General features: G+C 43.8%; 1 protein-coding gene across 1 annotated transcript; it reads left to right on the top strand.

The window, feature by feature from the left end:
- The first annotated feature begins 2207 nt into the window (after positions 1 to 2207).
- On the top strand, positions 2208 to 8348 carry tlnrd1 (talin rod domain containing 1). The gene is made up of 4 exons (XM_079497770.1): positions 2208 to 2908; positions 3820 to 4732; positions 5409 to 5654; positions 6347 to 8348. Exons 2-4 carry the CDS (start codon positions 4169 to 4171, stop codon positions 6722 to 6724), a joined length of 1188 nt encoding a protein of 395 aa, XP_079353896.1. The 5' UTR covers positions 2208 to 2908; positions 3820 to 4168; the 3' UTR covers positions 6725 to 8348.
- Positions 8349 to 17168: the final 8820 nt, after the last annotated feature.

Raw genomic sequence — 17168 nt, 5'->3', positions numbered from 1 at the left:
ACCGGGAAAGCTGGGAATAGGAGGCCGGGGCTCAAAAACAGTGATATGTCGTTTAAAGTATAAATAAACATTATGATAGGGGAAAAAGATAATGAGAGAAGCCTACAGGCTACAGCCTACAGTCTACAGGCCGGTTTCAGAGAGTACCTTAAATGGATAGTTCAGAATCCGAGTCCCGTGGAGTTCTGCTCTAGTTTTGGTGACATATTAAATAGTTCCAGTCATTTTGTGGGTGGCACTGCATGGGGCCACGCATTAAAAGTACATTGATTCACAAAACTAGAGTCATTTGTATTATTGACCTATTTGACCTATTTCTTTACCACACAGAGCTACGCCCACACAATAATTCCATGTGAAAGCTGGGGGTGAAACTTGAACGAAAGTTGCGCTAGCCTATAAATATTTTAGAAATAGTTCAACAACACAAATGACGGTAGTTCTGTTAATTTACTTTTAATGCGTGGCCCCAGTGCCCCCCACAAAATGACCGGAACTACTTAACCAGAACAGAATTCCCACCACGGGACTCGGGCAATCAATCAATACAGTTGCAACCACGTATTAATGGCAAGTATTTCATACAACTTAAAAAATTGTGAACTATCCCTTTAATTGAATACATTGAATGTCACTGCACAATACAATAATAATGGCAGCAGTTGTGACAATCAATCAATCACTCAATCACTCAATCAATCAATCAAAAACCTGTGAGTGTAAAATGTGTTTTTTGAAGTGCAGCAATGGATTTTGTGATAAAAAACTATGTGCTATAAGGACATTATACGGTAACATTACGGTAACCCAGTTCTGTCCACCCAGTGGTGGAGTATTTCCAATTTCAATACTTTTACTTCTACTCCACTACATCTCGGAGGCAAATTTGTACTTTTACTAGTTTACTACACTACAATTATTTGAAAACTTGAATTACTAATTACTTTGTATAGATTTTGACTATTGTTATACAAAACATATACATTAACCACTTCAGCGCTCTATATATTTTCCGCCATTGTCCTCCAAATAATCCTGTTCACACAGCTCGTGGTCGGCGACGAGAAACAACAAATTCAATCTTGCATGGCTCTCTGAGCGCCGCTCCCTCCCTCCCATATGATACAACAGCTGCGCTCTATTCCATCTAACTTTAACTTTGGCCAAACGGAAGCAGCTGTGATTCTTAAAAAAAACCAAAAAACACATATATAGTTGTATAATTTTGTCCAGGAGGGGGGGGGGGGTGCTCTGAGAAACACTGTTGTTGTCACTCCAACAAGGGGGGTGGGGGGGGGGGGGGGGTAATGCCCCCTGGTGGACGGATAGTACTGTACTGAGCCTCGACGGGAACGGGAATAAGGGATGTTGTGTCATGGTCATGGCAGTCAGCCCTGAAAGCAGACTGACTAATAAGGCTCACATGGAAATACTAGAAAACTACAACTGACCGAGTGACCTACCAACAAAGCCGACAACCGGCCTATAGATATTCTCTGGCTTGTCTGTCTGTGGGTATCGACCATTAAGGCTGATCTGACCTGACCGTTGGGCTGATCTGACTGTTGGGCTGATCTGACCTGACCGTTGGGCTGATCTGACTGTTGGGCTGATCTGACCTGACCGTTGGGCTGATCTGACCATTGGGCTGATCTGACCTGACCGTTGGGCTGATCTGACCATTGGGCTGATCTGACCTGACCGTTGGGCTGCCACCCACTGTGGAAAGTTATTGCCGAAAACTCTTCCCCTTCCCTTCCCTTCTGTTCCTGACTGACTGACTGGTTTACTGACTGATTGTCTGTCTGTCTGTCTGTCTGACTGACTGGCTGGCTGACTGGCTGGTTTACTGACTGTCTGTCTGTCTGTCTGTCTGGCTGGTTTAACGTCTGTCTGTCTGTCTGTCTGTCTGTCTGTCTGTCTGTCTGTCTGTCTGTCTGTCTGTCTGACTGACTGACTGACTGACTGACTGACTGACTGGTTTAATGTCTGTCTGTCTGTCTGACTTGACTGACTGGCTGGTTTACTGACTGACTGACTGACTGACTGACTGGCTGGTTTACTGTCTGTCTGGCTGTCTGTCTGACTGGCTGGCTGGCTGGTTTACTGACTGACTGACTGACTGGCTGGCTGGTTTACTGACTGTCTGTCTGTCTGTCTGTCTGTCTGTCTGATCGACTGACTGGCTGGCTGGCTGGCTGACTGATAAATGTGTTACATTGTTGCCGGTCTTTTTTTCTCTCTCCCTACAAGTAGTAGTGCTCTCTCTACCGACCACACCCTCCCCGCTTCCTGATACAGTGTGTGTGTAGCAGCAGCTCTAGTAGCCTACAGGCTAGGCTGTGGAGGAACTGCCACTAAACTATAGTAACTACCAGGAATACACAACTGTCACTTCTCCTCTCCACACGGACACAACAACTTTACTAGTGGGCCGTGGAACTGCTCCATGGTGTTGTTGGACGGACCCCCACCCACGGGGCTGCTACAATAATGGATCTCCAAGCGGACCACCACAAGTCCCCTGCTGATCCACACAGGACAAGCAGCAGCGGGGCTGACCAGGAACAGCAGCCGATCTCCAAGTCCTCGCGTCCCGACTTTATTTGCTGAGGAAAAGGATCGGATCGAGGGCGTCGCGTCGTGTCGTGTCGTGTTGTGTTGTGTTTGGACGGACAAGTCAATGGAATCCAAACTATCATCATCATCATCATCTTCTAACAACAACAACAACAACAACACGGGCCTGCGTATGAAAAAGAAAAGGTTGAAAAGAAAAGCGCACGGGAGTGGCTTCAGGTTGTTATTAACGTTGTCGTTATCGTCGGACCGTTGTTGTGGATTTTATTTGGGACTCATGCCGTCCGTGGAATGATGGAAGTGCTGCTGCTCCCGTCTGGAACAATGAGTCTGTTCCTGTCTATTATTATTATTATTAGGGTGGTAAAACATGCTAGTTGTCCCTGCACGTTGGACAGTTTATTAATATCCATGTCGTCAAGTCCTCATAGAAGTTAAGAAATCACATGTTCTTCTTGATGTAGGCTAGTCAAAACTTAAAACTAAGAGCCTAAAGAAGGAAGAAGAAAATTAAGGCACCGGCATATTGAAGCAGTTCAGATTGTTATTATTATTATTATTGGAACTTAAGTGTTTCATATTATTGGTAATGTGTGTGATTTTTATATTCATTGTTATGTTTTATTTCCGATGATAACAGTAGCTAACTGCCTTTTGTTGGAGGCACATTATTATTGGTGACGTTTGTGTTCATCATCAGATATAACCAACCAGCTGTGAATTATAGTATTTCACAAACACCCATATACTACAGTAAGGTATATATTTACACCCATGAGACTACAGTAAGGTATATATTTACACCCATATACCACAGTAAGATATATATTTACACCCATGAGACTACAGTAAGGTATATATTTACACCCATATACTACAGTAAGGTATATATTTACACCCATGAGACTACAGTAAGGTATATATTTACACCCATATACTACAGTAAGATATATATTTACACCCATGAGACTACAGTAAGGTATATATTTACACCCATGAGACTACAGTAAGGTGTATATATTTACACCCATGAGATTACAGTAAGGTAGATATTTACACCCATGAGACTATAGTAAGGTATATATTTACACCCATGAGTCGATGTTCAGGATTGGATTTTTATTTTTATTATGAACTTAGAACAAATTGAAGGGATTCTATTATAACATTAGGCTACTCTAAATCGGGGCAAAGATCACACGGTAGGATATTTATTCATTGCATTCTTTTGACTTTCAGAACTTTATCAACACAAAAAACATTCTGCTCTGAATGTCAACGGGGACGTACCGCGCCTCGATCACAGACGAACGCTTTGCTCTCAGAGACTAGATGTTTACGTCGAGACTCCTGCGTGTTTTACCCACAACAACAACAACATGTGCTGTACAGTGGAATGCAAACCAACACTCTGAAGGAATTCATAAGGAAGACTGTTTGGCCAGTTGATATTTTAAAAAGCTTATTTTCATATCTTAGAAACATGTCTTAAACTATACGAAATGGAGCACGCGGAAGCAACAGAAAGACGTGTATAATCGCACCCCTCCATCTCCACAAGAGTATAGCTCCCCCCCTACCTTATATCATGGCTAGCGGTGGTTCCGGCAAGTCGGCTAGCGAGGGATCCGCCAGCGCCACCACGCCTGTCACGCCGGTGAACGTGCAACAGGGCGGCAGCCTGCAGAGCGCGCAGGGCGGCAGTCTGCAGAGTGCGCAGCAGAGCGTGCAGCAGAGCGCCAGCGCGCCACAGGGCGTCAGTGTGCAGCAGCGGAAGCGTCTTTCGTCCGTCTGCGACGCGTGCAAGGCCAAGATGCAGCTGGTGGCCGACCTGCTCCTGCTCTCCAGCGAGACGCGGCCGGTCGTGGCGGCGGCGACGTCGTCGGACGGGACGGTGACGCCGGTGGCCTTCGACACCTTCGAGCAGTGCCGCGACACGGTGATCGCGCGGACCAAGGAGCTCTCCATCCTGACGCACGACCTGCAGAGCCAGCTCAACATGGGCCGCTTCGCAGAGGTGGCCGAGCGCCTGGCGGAGATGGGTGACCTGGTGGTGTCACTGACCGAGTGCTCCGCGCACGCAGCCTACCTCGCCGCCGTGGAGGTGCCCGGGTCCACGCCCTGCCAGACGGGCCTGGTGGACCGATACAAGGTAACTATACTACTACTACTACTACTACTACTATAGCCCTGTCAGCTGGGTTGGTGGACCGATACAAGGTGACTCATTCCATTCATTTATTCATTCATTCATTCATTCATCCAAGGGTCGCAGCCCTGCCAGCCGGTTCTGATGGACTGATACAAGGTGATTGCAGGGTAACTGTTGGGTCGATACAAGGTGACCGTAGGGGTGGGAGTGGACGGGTAATCTTTATTATAACACTTTGGTTTTCAACCTTCTTCATATCAAGGCAAGGCCCATAATTGTTTTTTCAGCATTTCAGCCACGGACCACCATTTGATGACATTTAGACTTAATGACCCAAAACGAAATACTTTTTTTTAAAACTATCGTTGGATGTAGGATTTTGTCCACAATTCCGTTCTCTAATTATGTAGACTTCTTGTAAATTAAGTAATACAGATGTTTAACAATGATTTAACTCTTCAGAGCGTAAAATGATACAGGTCCATTTGGTTTCATTTTACACTCTCAAAAGTTAAAGAACGAATAAGGGTCCTGTAGTGCCTAAAAGTCCTATACTAATGGCACTACTGGTTGCCGGCGGCCAGGTGGAAGTTCTTAAGTGTTCTTACGTGAAGTTCTCTCTTATGCTCATCCCTTTAAATGTAATGTTCATATCTTACTGCTCATCCCTTTAAAGGTGACGCGCTGCCGACACGAGGTGGAGCAGAGCTGTGGCGTGCTGCGCGTCACGCCGCTTGTCGACCTGACTCCGCAGCTGCTTCTGGAGCTGTCGCAGAACATCTCCACCAACCTGAAGACTCTGACGGACGCGTCCTCGCTGGCCAGCGAGCGCTCGCGCGACCGCTTTGCCAAGGAGCAGTTCAAGCTGGCCGTGAAGAGCATGAGCACCGCCGGTATGGCGCTGCTGGCCTGCGTCAAGGAGGTGAGTCCAGTCCAGTGAGTCCAGTCTATGTTATTTATAATGAGGTGGTGAGTCCAATCCATTGAGTCCAGACCATGTTATTTATAAAGAGGAGGTGAGTCCAGTCCATGTTATTTATGAAGAGGAGGTGAGTCCAGTCCAGTGAGTCCAGTCCATGTTATTTTTAAATAGGTGAGTCCAGTCCAGTGACTCCAGTCCATGTTATTTATAAAGAGGTGGTGAGTCCAGTCTGTTTTATTTATAAAGAGGTGGTGAGTCCAGTCCATTTTATTTATATAAAACATATACGTACAAACACACATATATACTATACACATGTAGGTCCACTAGCTTAGTGGCACCCAAAGGTATAGGCTACCCTTTTAATCTTTTTAATAAACAAAACGTTGTGACACAATTTGTCAAGCATTAGTTTTACAAAAACTGGAAACATCTGACAAGTATTTCAAAACAAATTAACTAACTTTAACTCAAAGAAACAAACGGTATTGAGCAAACAAAGAAAATTATCCCATTTAGACCTGAGGACGCATCTGTGTCACCTAATAGCTTTTAACCATAATTTTAAACTTTAACTGTTGAAAAATCATAAACACAACACAAAAGCTTGACCACCACTGAAGATTTAGAAGACATTTAGTAGAATCTGGTCTCAGACCTAATGATTAACGGCAGGTTTGTTGTGTTTCCAGGTGAAGACTCAGCCCAGCGAGCTGACGAGGAACCGCTGCGTGCTATTTGGCGGCGCGCTAACGCAGGCGGTCAACGCGCTGGTGGGCTTCGCCACGGAGCCTCTGTTCCTCGGCCGGGCCGCCACTGTCTCCCCCGAGGCTAAAGGGGTGCAGACGGCGGTGCTGGGCGGAGCCATGAGCGTAGTGTCGGCGTGCGTGCTGCTCACGCAGGGCCTGCGCGACGTGGCACAACATCCCGACAGCAGCGCCAAGATGGCCGACTACAGGGAGCGCCTTCGCTGCGCAGCCTGCGCCGTGTCGGACGGCTGCACGCTGCTGTCTCAGGCACTGCGTGAGCGCTCGTCCCCAAGGACCCTGCCGCCCGTCAACTCCCATTGAGGACCCTGCTCGCACGTCAACTCCCATTGAGGACCCTGCTCGCACGTCAACTCCCATTGAGGACCCTGCTCGCACGTCAACTCCCATTGAGGACCCTGCTCGCACGTCAACTCCCATTGAGGACCCTGCTCGCCCGTCAACTCCCATTCTGTGAATTATTTTTTTTAGAAGGAAGAGGTGGTTCGTTCGTCATTGTCCTCAATGGGGTGCATACGTTGGTTAGACATACTGACAGTCACACGTTGGTTAGACATACTAACAGTCCCACAGGCATTAGTTCGACAACACCGTCGCTCCCGAGTCTCCCGACATGCGTGGCAGGTTAAAACTAACCTGTGGCATGTTAAAACTAACCCGTGGCTTCCTGTGAGGTTAGGTTTAGGGTTTTGGGGGGAGAGTGTGGGACTCATGCCTGTAGGACTGTTAGTTATGTCGGCCCAAATACACACAGGAAGTGAATGATCATCATCTCACCACGGTGACGGTGACCAAAGAGACTCACTCGTGTTTAAAGCAGCACCTGTTTCTGTTTGTCAGGTTTTCCATAAGCAGATATAAGTCCTAACATTATAAAGGCTGTCTGTAAAGTAGTGCTGAGCTGGTGAGCTTGGTTTGAAGTGTTACGGAGACGTACAAAAGAAGAAAAACAACAACCAACTACTGTGTTTTCGTGTCACGCTGGATGTGACTAAAGACATTACTAGAAAAACACAACAAACTAAAACAACTTGGCAGCCTAGTCCAGTGGTTCTCAAGCTGGGGGTCCCTCCCCACGGGGTCTCCAGGTGACAGTGAAGTGACAATGCAACGACCCTTTTTAATACCTGAAAAAAAAACATATACTGCATCAAAAGAAATCAACAAACTACACTATAAAAACCGAACATTTGGACAAATTGTCAAATAATATAGGAGTCCAAAATTGTGAAAATTGCCGATCTACAAGCGTTGTGAGCTTGTTGTTCATATGACTATTTTGGGGTCCCCCACAGTTCAAATATGACTATTTGTTGGGGTCCCCCCCAGTTCAAATATGACTATTTTTTGGGGTCCCCCACAGTTCAAATATGACTATTTTGGGGGTCCCAGCCTGAATAGGTTGAGAACCAGTGGCCTAGTCCAATGCTCAACCTCTCTCTCTCTCTCTCTGCCAAAAGATATAGCAGCAAAATCTTCAAACCTGAAAAGTTTACCTCAGTTTTCAGCTATGGTGAAAACGACAGCCTTTGATGATGGATGTGAAAACCTATGGCCTGATGATGTGTGACATGTTTCTAAAAAAGTACACGTGGTTTTGTGAGAGTGGGAAGATTTTCTCCGTGCTTTTTTTTTTTTTTAACATGTGTGAATTCTTTATTGGTTAGATGCTGCTGTGAGTGATTGTGTGCCATAGGTTTATGTGTATGTATGGTGCCCATACACCATAGGTTTATGTATGGTGTAAGGTTTATGTATGGTGCCCATACACCATAGGTTTATGTATGGTGTAAGGTTTATGTATGGTGCCCATACACCATAGGCTTACACTATTTACCAGACTTACCAAGTGTTTGTTTTTTGTTTGTTTTTGGTCATGCATGTACCGGAGTATTTATTTCAATTATTAAAAGTGTTGTTTCTCATATTATGCTACTGACTTTTCTTGAGATTTGATCATTGTTTTTTTCTGCATAGGCCAGTCAATCTAAGCAAAAAAAAAAGGGTTTGACCCAAAATAAATTGCAATTTTAATTATGCTTGAAGAAGCATGTAATGTGTCATACTGGGCTTTGTGTGCCTCGAGTCTTTGAAGATGCCAGCCCTATGCCCTCATGTGTTCCCTCTGTTATCACGGTCCCACGATAAACTCATCAAGGCCCCTCCCACTTCATGCTTTTGAAGTTGAGGAGTGTTACTATCTCTCCCCCATAACCCCCCCTCCCCACACACACACACACACGCAACAACATCCTGCACGTCCCCCAAACCCACGTCCGTCCCCGTCGCCCCCTCTCTCTTTCCGTCTCTGGAGCAAATTAAAGCTGAGGTCTTGACAAACTCTCAGCACTCCAAATCCATTAATGAAAGGTTATTATGATGTGGGGATGTCCTGTCAGTGTGTGTGTGTTGAAGCTGGGTCTTAACCCATTCTGGACGGGAACCCCTTTTGTTTTTTTTCATCATGTTATACATTAGCTGTTGAAAAATAGCAGATCTACAAGCTCGTCGTGCGGGATCTGCTATTTTATGTTTAATCTTGAAAATGTGGCTCAAATCTTTGAATATACTGTATATTCTTTCTGATCGAACGTTTTAACTCAAAAATTTGCTTTTGGGGGGGGGGGTCCCTGCAGGAATAACATAATTTCAGATGGGCGTCGGCGGCCAATTACATAATAATTCTGGGGGTCCTTGACATGAAAATGTTTGAGAACGATTGACAAACAGGTTTTTCAGAAAACTGTCATGATTTAGAAGACATTTGTAGAATCGTCCTCAGGTCTAAATGGTCTTACATGGATCCTGTGTGTGAACACAGCACAGGTACTAAACATGGTATGGAGCCCTCAGACACAGAGAATGTGGGGTAAATGTTATATGACTTTATATCTCTATAAAGTAAATTCAACCAATGATTTGTCTGAGACAGTGGTTTTCAACCAGTGGTCCGGGGACTACCAGTGGTCCTTGAGGGGGTTCCAGGTGGTCCCCAGCTAAATAATGGAGAGTTGTTAACCAAATGGACCCTTATAGATCTTTAACTCTTGAGAGCGTAAAATTAAACCAAATGGACGTACAGGTCCATTTGGTTTCATTTTACGCTCTCAAGAGTTACAGTATTGTTAAACTTGTTTGTACCATTACTTCATTTACAAGAAGTCTACACAATTAGAGAATGTAGGAGAATTGTTATATTGCTCAACGTTCATATTCAATATTCAATCGTTGTAGAGAGGCTAAATGTCATCAAATGGTGGTCCATCCGTGGCTCAAAAGCCAAATAAATAATGGGCCTTGAAATGAAACGGGTTGAAAACCACTGGTCTGAGACATGCACTGGAAAAGTTTCCAATGTTTGCAGTGTATGTACAACAGGTAGATTGAGTTCTGGTTTGTACGACGAGACGGCTGTTCTAAAAATAGAAGGGGATTGTTTTCATGGGAAGAAGGAAGTCGTTCAGTGACTTTTAAAGTGATCAGATTACGATGGTTCACTGACGAGTGTGGCGGAAGCCATATTGTTCACTTCTGAGTGACTGCTATGATGACTATTCATTTATTTATAACAGTAGTGACTTCTCCCTGCTATGACAACACTATTCATCTTGAGATTCATGAATTACAGAAACAGTAACGCGATTAAAAAACCTAGGGCATTTTAATTGCGCATCGTTTTTGCACCACAGAACCTTTCTCACGGGACGAGTTTCAGGCATACCGATCATACCGGTGCACGCAACGGGAGAGGAAGCCGATCAGTCCGCTTAATAGGCCTATCTCACAGCCCGTTTTTCACGCCCACTTCCGGTAAATAGTGGTGACTTTAACATGGGCATTTACACGTTTTTTTCTCTGGAGAATCTAAGTACATTTTCTAATGTAAAAATGTGACAGACCAATATTATTATGAAGCAAACAAGATGGTAAATCAGGTCGAGCAGATAGAACAAACCTTACCTTGAGAAAACAAAAGTTGTAGACTTCTTAAATAACCTCTGTTAACATGTAGCGTCTATGGAGTGACGTCACGCTATCACCACTAACCCCGAAAGGGGGCGTATTTAGGGGGGCGGGGAAATTCTGTGAGATAGGCTGCTTGGCCCAGTGGAGGATGTTAGATTAAAACAAACTCACTCATTGATTCACTCGTATACTAAAATAGATTTTAATTGGCCAAAAAAAAGCTCTATTGATTAAAATGCGATTCATTACAATGCTTCAAATTAATTAGATTTTTTTTTTTTTTAATTGAGTCCCAGCCCTGTTTATAACAGTAGTGGTGGAAACACACTCAGTTATTAATTATTCAGCAAAGAGAATTCCTTAAAGTCCCTGAGATGTGAAACAGCTAGCATTACAGTGAGCTCTCCATTAACCTTTTGACTCTTGTATAATTGTACGCAGTTCCAACATCGTGCTACATACTAGCGGCGGCAGCGCTACGGCACACATGTGGAACAAAGCTGTAGAAGAGAGAGGGTCACACACGGTCATTATTAGAGGCTTTCTTCTTGACCCCCAGCAGCATTTTTCTTCCTTTCCTTTCCTTTCCTGCCCGTGCCTGCTCACTCGCTCGGTAAAGCCAAATCTGTCGGGCCCACGTTACGACAGACAGGAAACCCATAGCCTTCCTTCGCTATCGGGGACTGCGGCTTCCTATCACAGCAGCACAAAATGCCGGGGTTGTTCATTTCCAGCCAGGTTTCGCCCATTTCCTGCTGGAGGGAAGCGATTACCTATCCTATCTCCCCTGCATAGGATTTCAACCATTTGATAATAGCATTGTGAGCTTCTAAATATTTTTTGTACATTTGAAAATGTCAAAGGGGACATTGAGTACTTTCTACTTCTGGTACTTTAAGTACATTTTGATGCCAATACTTTTGTACTTTTACTCAAGTAAATTTAGAATTCCGGACATTTACTTGTAACGGAGTATTTGCAGTATTGATACTTTTACTTAAGTGAAACATATGAGTACCTTTTCCATCCGTGTACTGGTGATGACATTGCGTGGGTCCCCTGGTAGTCTCGCGTTGCCAGACTGTTGCCTCTCGCAATTTCCAAATGCTTCCGTCATACAGTTTGGAGCAACGGAAGCTCTGATCATGAGTAAAATATAAATGCTTCCGTCATACAGTCTGGAGCAACGGAAGCTCTGATCATGAGTAAAATATAAATGCTTCCGTCATACAGTCTGGAGCAACGGAAGCTCTGATCATGAGCAAAATATAAATGCTCCCGTCATACAGTCTGGAGCAACGGAAGCTCTGATCATGAGTAAAATATAAATGCTTGTTGCTTAGCAGAAAAGGAAATAAAAAAACAAGCTCTAAAGATATAAAGTATCTGTAGAGCTTTTTTTTTCGTGAACGGAAATGGCAGCTTCCTTACTCAAGTTTCTGGAGGTGTAGTTCCAGACTCTACATTTGGAGATTGTGGAATAGTTGTATGGCTACGTGAGACTAGTAATAATGTAATAATAATGTTTACTATAGACTAGTCTATAATAATGTAATAATAATGTTTGCTATAGACTAGTCTATAATAATGTAATAATAATGTTTACTACTACTGTAGACTAGTCCATAATAATGTAATAAATATAGCTGCAAGCAGCGATAAGGCGGGACCAATAAAGAAGACAATACGCAATAAGAACAATATGCACAAATAAGACTGACGAGCTAAGTTGTCAGTACCCAGATTTGAACACACAACCTTGTGGTCCGAAGGCAAGAGCTCTACTGACTGAGCTACACGGAGACAATGAACATTTCATGAAAATTGCTCAGAAAACCAGGCAGAAAATCAGGTATAAGTGTTTTTTAAACTGCTCAAAGTGGCAGAAAATCTGAGGGCGGAGCTTACTGATCAAGGTGACACATGTGTTCCCCATCAGTCAAGGAACAAGTGGAAACAAGTGCCATGACTTTTGGACAAACGAGGCATGAGTTATGCCTGTTCAAAGGTTTCATTTTCAAAAAATTGCCATAGCGCCCCCCTTTGACCTATTGGAGTAAGACTGCTTTCAGTGCTATTTGGCATGACCCTCTACCATACTGTACAGTTGCAAAAGCATATGATGCTGCATGTATGTATTAGGGACAAAAGAAGAATTTTCACAAACCAGCAATGTTCATTGGCTCATAAAAACGTAATTGTTTCACTTTAAAAAAAATGTACTACGATTTTATGTCTGTATAGGTCCAAAGTTCAAATGTAGACGTTTTCGTGCATTTTGATCAAAGATCCTGGGAGGAGAAACATTTTAACTGTTTTTCATATAATTCAAAATGGCGGGTGATCTACAGGTCAGAGGTCAAAAGTCAGAACACGAAAGTTGTTCGGCAAGAGGAGACACATAATATGTGTCTCCTCTTGCCGAACAACTTTCGTGTGTATCAAAGTGTCATTGCCAACGGTCAAACGGTTCATGAGATATGCACATTCAAAGTTTGCATTTTCAATTCAGTGCTATAGCGCCACCCTTCGCATAGTCACCGTTTGACATGGCCAGATTCCTGCGTTTCGTGAAAACTGACTGCACGGTTCAGCCAGAACAGCTATTTTTGGCGGAAGAAGAAGAAGGAGAAGAAGAAGAAAAAGAAACACAAAAACAATAAGTGACTTCTTGGTCCCTTAATAATGTTTGCTACTAGACTAGTCTATAGTAGGTCCTGTAGGTTTACACTCTACAACATACGACGAATTAGACCGTTCCTCACCCAGGAGTCAGCCTAGCTCCTAATCCAGACAACAGTCTTGTCAAAACTTGACTATTGCAACTCCCTCCTTACTGGCCTACCGGCATGTGCACTTAAGCCCCTCCAACTGATCCAAAATGCCGCAGCACGCTTGGTCTTCAACCAGCCAAAATTCTCACACGTCTCCCCCCTTCTCCGCTCGCTCCATTGGCTCCCGGTCGCTGCCCGCACAGAATACAAAACTCTGATGCTGGCATTCAAAGCAACCAAAGGCATGGCCCCCCCATATCTCACAAGTATGATCGTACCCTACAAACCCTCCCGCTCACTCAGATCAGCCAACGCAGGGAAGCTGGAGGTACCTTCACTAAAAACGCCGGGACAACGCTCCACACGTCCCAAACTCTTCTCCCTTCTGGCTCCAAAACTATGGAATGCACTTCCCATTGCAGTCAGAACTGCAGCCTCACTCCCAATCTTCCGCCGTAGTCTGAAAACCCACCTCTTCAGACTCCACCATGGCCCGTAGCACTTGCCCTAGCCTAGCCCCTTAGATAGCACATTATGTAGACTTAGATAGTATTTTAAACAGACTTATAGCTTGTTATGTAGACAGCTCTAGAATTGCACTTTATGTAGTCATAGCACTTTATAGTACACATGTATAATATATTATATAGTATAGTATGTATAGTTTACATAGATACTCCACTGTTACGTTCTTAGTTTACGCATGATTCATGATAACTACTTTTTATACATGTGATGTATGCCATGCTTTTTGTTTTTGCTTAATGTAAGTCGCTCTGGATTAAGAGCGTCTGCTAAATGCCTAAATTGTAAATTGTAAATTGTATAGTCCCCTGGGGAAGAAGAGACGTTCATCATGTTTCACACATGTAGAGAGAGATCATGTTTCCCGCTGTGCGGTCCACAACAACTAGGCTGCTGCAACACTTCTGTCTGTGTGGGGCCGGTTGACTTTATATTACTTTATTAAGGGACCAAGAAGTCACGAAGTGAATTTGGTCACTTATTGTTTTTGTGTTTTTTTTCTTCTCCTTCCGCCAAAAATAGCACTTCTGGCTGTCGGTTTTCGTGAAATCTGGTAATCTGGTAGAGGGCCATGACAAACGGTGACTATGACGATTGGCCAAATAGCACTCAATTGAAAATGCAAACTTTGAACGTGCATAGCTCATGAACCGTTTGACTTTGATACAGATATGTGTCAAAGTGTCATGCCGAACAACTTTTGTGTTCTGACTTTTGACCTCTGACCTGTAGATCACCCGCCATTTTGAATTATATGAAAAACAGTTAAAATGTATCTCCTCCCAAGGTCTTTGATCAAAATGCACAAAAACTTCTACACGTGAACTTTGGACCTATACGGACAACAAATCGTAGTACATTTCTTTTAAGTGAAAAAATTTAGTTTTTATGAGCCAATGAAAATTGCTGGTTTGTGAAAATTCTTCTTTTGTCCCTAATACATACATGCAGCGTCATATGCTTTTACAACTGTACAGTATGGTAGAGGGTCATGCCAAATAGCACTGAAAGCAGTCATCTGAAAAACCTTACGCTCTGGCTGGTAGACTTCTCTTTTTTTCCTTGTGTGTCAATTCTTCTAAGGTACTCTGGTATACTTTACTTTTACTCTTTAAGTATTTATCCTTAAAAGGTTTATGATGTTTTACAAGATTAACATTATACCATTAAAGATAAAGTTTAATATTTACTTGGTTTAAAAGGTTTTACATTTTGACTTGAGTACTTTTACTCTATTACATTTTTACAATGGTCTCTACACAACTAAATTGATGTGCTCCTAATTCAAAGGTTATCTCAATGGTTTATGGCTTTGTACGCCGAAAGGGTCTTAGAGTATCCTACTTTAATTACTGCATTCTTACATTTGGGGCTTCCTGCCGAAGGTTATGCAGTCCTTTTCATTTTGAAGGTTAATATTAATAATTACATAAAGTCCCTAGTATTAAATAATACACAACAGGGACCCCCAATTTATTTTGTGAAATCAATGTTAATAGTCCGGCAGCCGAGGTGGACGGGTGGGACATTTGGCATACATAGTCTTTTTTATTGGCCTAAAATATTGTCTATATACATACATTCATGAATCCACTTGCTGACCGGCTGAACGTATTGGGCAATTGTTTTTATAGGGGTTTCTTGTGACCCTACCATTAACATCCTATGGAAGGCAAAAATGTCAAACTTTCCTTTTGCTTGTCAATGTCAAAATAGGGGGTTTTCATGATTCTGAATCCATTCCAAGCATTAGTTTTGCACAAAATACACTCCTTGGGCTAAAAACGGCCATAGACATCATGACAGATGTGATGAGGTCAGCAAATTTTGGGCACATTTGAGCAAGTGGCTATGGCTGCTTTTAGCCCAAGGAGTGTATTTTGTGCAAACACTAATGCTTGGAATGGATTCAGAATCATGAAAAACCCCAATTTGACATGTCACATGCTACTTAAAGCAAAAGGAAAACTTAGGATGTTAATGGTAGGGTCACAAGAAACCCCTATAAAAAAGATTGCCCAATACTAACAGCCGGTCAGCAAGTGGATTCATGAATGTATGTATATAGACAATATTTTAGGCCAATAAAAAAGACTATATACCAAATTTCCCACTTTAAACAAAAGAAGCCTGTCGGCTGCCGGACTATAATTTAACTCTGGAACCAAATTGAATGGGTCTGTTTGGTTCCATTTTTACACTCAGAGTTACAGACCCATAAGGGCCCATTTGGTTTCTAACTATCATTTAGCTGGGGACCCCCTGGAACTCCCTCAAGGACCCCTGGGGGTCCCCGGACGGACCCCACTTTGGGAACCACTGCACTAGGTTCTGTGCCTATCGGCGAGCTATCAGCGACAGCGATACAGTTGTGTGTTCTAGTAACCAATGCTGCCCAACAGGCTAACTGATCCCATACTCATACCATATGCATTATTGATCGGCTTCACTGATCAGGTATCGGGCATTGCTACGGCTCTGACTGACACCAGCTGGCCTCGGATCCACAGATCATGTGACACTTCAGTGTAGAACGTAACGACATAGATCATGTTACAGTTTAGGCATTTATCAGACGCTCTTAATCCAGAGCGATTTACATTAAGCAAGAACAAAAAGCATGGCAATACATCACATACATACACCATTTGCAGTTACAGGCAGCATTCATGCCGTTAATGTAAAGTAGGAACAGTAACGGGCCCTAGAATGCTTCCTTGGGGAACCCGAAAGTTCACTGGGAGGGGAGAGGACATGGTTCCTTTCATGTCAACCAATTGTTCTCTTCCCTCCAGGTAGGATTTCATCCAGTTTAATGATGCACTGTCAAAAACGACCGCCTACAACTTCGTGACTTCTTGGTCCCTTAATAATAATATAACAATGACAGTGCTTCTTTCACCTGAGAAATATCACTATGTGATCATTTCTTGTTTAGAAGTCACTGCTTTTCATTTTAATGTTGCGTTCAACACATTCTGCAAAGTCACCCTAAAAAACATCCATGACCTTTACCACATTTCCTTTGTACAAGTTCTGTCCCTGACCAAAGGCACGCACACACGCACGCACGCACGCACGCACGCACGCACGCACGCACGCACGCACGCACGCACGCACGCACACACACACACACACGCACACACGCACACACACACACACACACACACACACACACAGCCTGACCGGAGACACCACACCCTGCCAACTATTGTACTGAGGATATAGCGCACACACACACACACACACACACACACGGGCCGGAACTACGTCAGACCACCTCTGCAGTCTTTGTTTTTTTATACGATTCTATTAGCGACAGACCAGAGCCACCTGTGGAAGTGTGCGCGCGTCCGTACGTGTGACTGTGAGTGCGTGTGCGTGGGGGTGTCCGCGTGCGTGTGTGCGTCCGTGTGCGTCCGTCCGGTCCGTGTGTGTGTGTCCGTCCGTGTACGTGCGTGCGTGCGTGTGCATGTTTGCGT

This window comes from Electrona antarctica (genome assembly GCF_951216825.1).
Source record: "Electrona antarctica genome assembly, chromosome: 3".
In the NCBI taxonomy this organism is placed as follows: Eukaryota; Metazoa; Chordata; class Actinopteri; order Myctophiformes; family Myctophidae; genus Electrona; species Electrona antarctica.
The sequence above is the reverse complement of the archived record's forward strand: the minus strand, read 5'-3'. Positions and strand labels throughout refer to the sequence as shown.